The 3,122-nt window shown below is 51.2% G+C and overlaps 1 protein-coding gene across 1 annotated transcript in view; it reads left to right on the top strand.

Annotated features, from left to right (window-relative positions):
* The first annotated feature begins 462 nt into the window (after nucleotides 1-462).
* Nucleotides 463-3,122, top strand: part of ATAD2 (ATPase family AAA domain containing 2) — a 77,981-nt gene continuing 75,321 nt past the window's right edge. Inside the window, exon 1 of the mRNA XM_007456037.1 lies at nucleotides 463-642. Within this exon, the coding sequence (XP_007456099.1) occupies nucleotides 475-642 (168 nt within the window). The 5' untranslated portion in view covers nucleotides 463-474. The remainder of the gene's footprint in view (nucleotides 643-3,122) is intronic.

The raw sequence follows: 3,122 nt of genomic DNA, 5'->3' as shown, positions 1-3,122 counted from the left end.
CCAGGCCCCGCCAGCCAATCACAGCGGCCGGGAGCCTCCCTTCCCCCTACGGCGTCCACGCGCCAAAATTCCAAACGGGGCGCGCGCCACTACCTGCCGTCTCCCTCCGCCGAGCTCTGCGAGCCGGCACTATCTAAGAAAAAGGAGAGAGTGGTCTCACGTCACTGCCCGCTCGGGTCCTCTACCCTGTCGGTGTGGATTCTCAAGTTCGGCCCAAAGTCCTTCGCTCTACAGATGGGAGGGAAGTTTCGAGCCCGCCGTGATAGGGTGGCGACGTGGGAGGGACAGGCGGCGGAGGGATTCCGGGCGCGCGCGCTGCGGCCGTCGGCGCGGAGCTTGTGGCGCCAGAATTCGGAGCGCGGAAGAGCCTGAGCGGCTGTTGCCTGGCATCGGGTTCGTCTCCCGCCGCCGGGTTCGTCTCCCGCCGCCGGGTTCGTCTCCCGCCGCGGACGCTCGGGCGAGGAAGGAGAGAAGATGGTGGTCCTCCGCAGCAGCCTAGAGCTGCACAGCCACCCCGCCGCCTCGGCCACGGACTCTCTGGACCTGTCCAGCGAGTTCCTGAGCCTGGAGCAGATCGGCCGGAGGCGGCTCCGCTCGGCCGGCGCCGCTGAGCAGTCCGCAGTCACCGTGGCCGCCGCGGGCGTGAGTACCGGCCTGGAGCGGGCCCCTCGGGGCCGGGCCTGGGGACTGCCGGCGGCCCTTTGCCCGGTGGGGCCCAGGATGGTGGGGTGGGTGGGGGGGCGGTCCGGATGACAGTTGGCTGGGGGTGGAGGAAGGAGAGGGAGGTAGGTTGGGAGGAGTATTGTCGAGGACAAGTAAAATGGAAGGCTTCTCAAGATCCGAGCCCTGGAGGGGTGTGGGTCGGGTGGAGAGGTGGACTGACTGCGGGAGGGTGAGCGGTGCGTTACCACCCACTTTTACTCGAGAGGAAACCGGAGCCCTCCGCAGCCGAAGTGCAGCTGGAGGCCGAATCTCGGTTTGGGGCTGCCCCGCCCCCGCCCTCACACACCTCCCTGTCCAGTCGCCCGGGCTCCCGCCCTAGGTTTGCAGCGATCGCGAGCCACACGCATTTACTGAGCGCTTCCTGTATGCATAACAAGTGTTTTAGGGGCTGCGGGGGATAGAAAGGGTGTAACTCAGGTTCCCTGACCTTCATTTACGATCCAGAGGGGTTCGGTAACCAGAACGCAGTGAATAATACCAGGTTGCATAATGTAGAGAGATGGAGAGCAACGTTTCATGTACGTCTTCTTCACTTAAGCCTCATAACAGCTCCATGAAAATGGATAGTTACGATATGGCTCTTACAGATGAAAAAACAGACTCAAGAAGCTAACCAGTAAGTGGTAGATCGAAAATTGGAACTTGGATTCTCTACCGCCAACACCTTTCCCTTTCTGTTATTTCATGCTACGGTTATAAGCAAGGTCTACAGGTTTCCAAGGAGGTGCAGCAGTATACTAAGGTCTTCCTGAAAAAAGTGCTTCTCCTCTCTCCACCTCCCCACCCCAGCTGCTGAAAGAGACACAGGTGGGGGAGACAGCGCTAACAAAGGGTTAGAGAAGTTGAGGAAGCAACGTTAGTAAAGTTAAGGCAGCAGGAAGTAGTCTAGTTCTGTTGAAGGGAGGGTAGTCATGGGGGTGGGAAAACTAGGACCAGAGAGAGGGTTAGAACTGGGAAGTCAGAATGAGAGGCCAAGGGGAGGTAACCTGTGGTGGGAGAGAGGGACAAACCACAGGTCAGAGAGAGATCCCGATAGGAAATTAGTGGTATCTTTTGTAGAGGCCCTATACGAGTTGTTCCTCTACTGAGGGGGAATGAAATGGTCCAGTCAGTCTCTGAAATTGTGATTCTGAATTGAAAAAATAATTTCCTGACTTTTAGGATCTGTTTCTCAATCACAGCCAGGAGTTAAGAGATCTGGGGAGGCTGGACACTTCTTCAATGAACGCAGTCACTCGACTCATTAACCTATGTTCAGGAACAGCTAATTATTTCAGTAAATATTTGAGTGTTTATTATCTTCAGGACAAAGCTAGTTCCTGGGACTGTAATGATGTATTGAATACTGGTTAAGAAACATAGGTGCTTAAAACAACTTAGTTCTTACTGTGATAAGCCATAATGGAAAAGAATATGAAAAAGAATGTGTATGTGTGTGTGTGTGTATATATATATATATGTATGTATAACTGAGTCACTTTGCTGTACAGCAGTAATTAACACAACATTGTAAATCAACTATACTTCAGTAAAAAATTAATTAAAAAAAACTGTTAGTTATGAATATCAGTTTACCAATATCAGCAGGTTTCTATGCTTAAAAGGGGGTGATACCCACCACAAGGGTAGTGAGAATTAAATGTGATCAGGCATGTAAGGAGGTTACCTGAACACTTGGCTGATAGTTAGGACTCAGTCATTGTCAGCTGTTGAGACCACAGTCGATTTTAATGGCCACTCCATCTTTTAAGTTCCTCAGGCTAAAAACCTTAGAATCATCCTTAACTCTTCTCTCCGTTCATAGCAAATTCTGTTGGCTTTAATTTCAGAATTTTTTCAGAATCCGACCACGTCTCAGCTGCTCCATTGTTGCCATGCTGGTTCAAGCCATCATCTTTTGCCTGGATTATTAATATAGTGTTTTGGTTTTTTTTGTGTGTGTTGGTTTGTTTTGGTTTTGTTTGTTTTGATCTAGCACTGTGGCTTGTGGGAATCTTAGTTCCCCGACCAGGGATTGAACCCGGGCCCTGACAGTGAAAGCTCCGAGTCCTAACCACTGGACTGCTAGGGAATTCCCATGGATTATTAAAATAAATTCTTGACTAGCCTCCCTGTTTACCACCCTTATATGTAATGCCCTCCTCCCTTGAAAGTCAGTTCGCAGTATAGCTTACAGAGTGATCTTGTAAAAAGTCAAAACAGTTGATCACTCCTCTGTTCAGAAATCCCTAAGAGTAAAAGTTTAAAAGTTGAGAAGCAGCCCTATACCTCCTTGCCCCCTTCCCCTTATGATGACATCCTCTTCCATTCTCCCTTTTGCGAAACCCAGTCTGTTCTACCCTCTCTGGCCTAGCTGCTTCTTGAATCCCAGGGCCTTTGCAGTTGCTCTGCTTTCTGTT

Source organism: Lipotes vexillifer, unplaced genomic scaffold (genome assembly GCF_000442215.2).
Source record: "Lipotes vexillifer unplaced genomic scaffold, Lipotes_vexillifer_v1.1 scaffold84, whole genome shotgun sequence".
In the NCBI taxonomy this organism is placed as follows: domain Eukaryota; kingdom Metazoa; phylum Chordata; class Mammalia; order Artiodactyla; family Lipotidae; genus Lipotes; species Lipotes vexillifer.
Note: the sequence above shows the minus strand (reverse complement) of the source record. Positions and strands in the feature narration are given on the sequence as shown.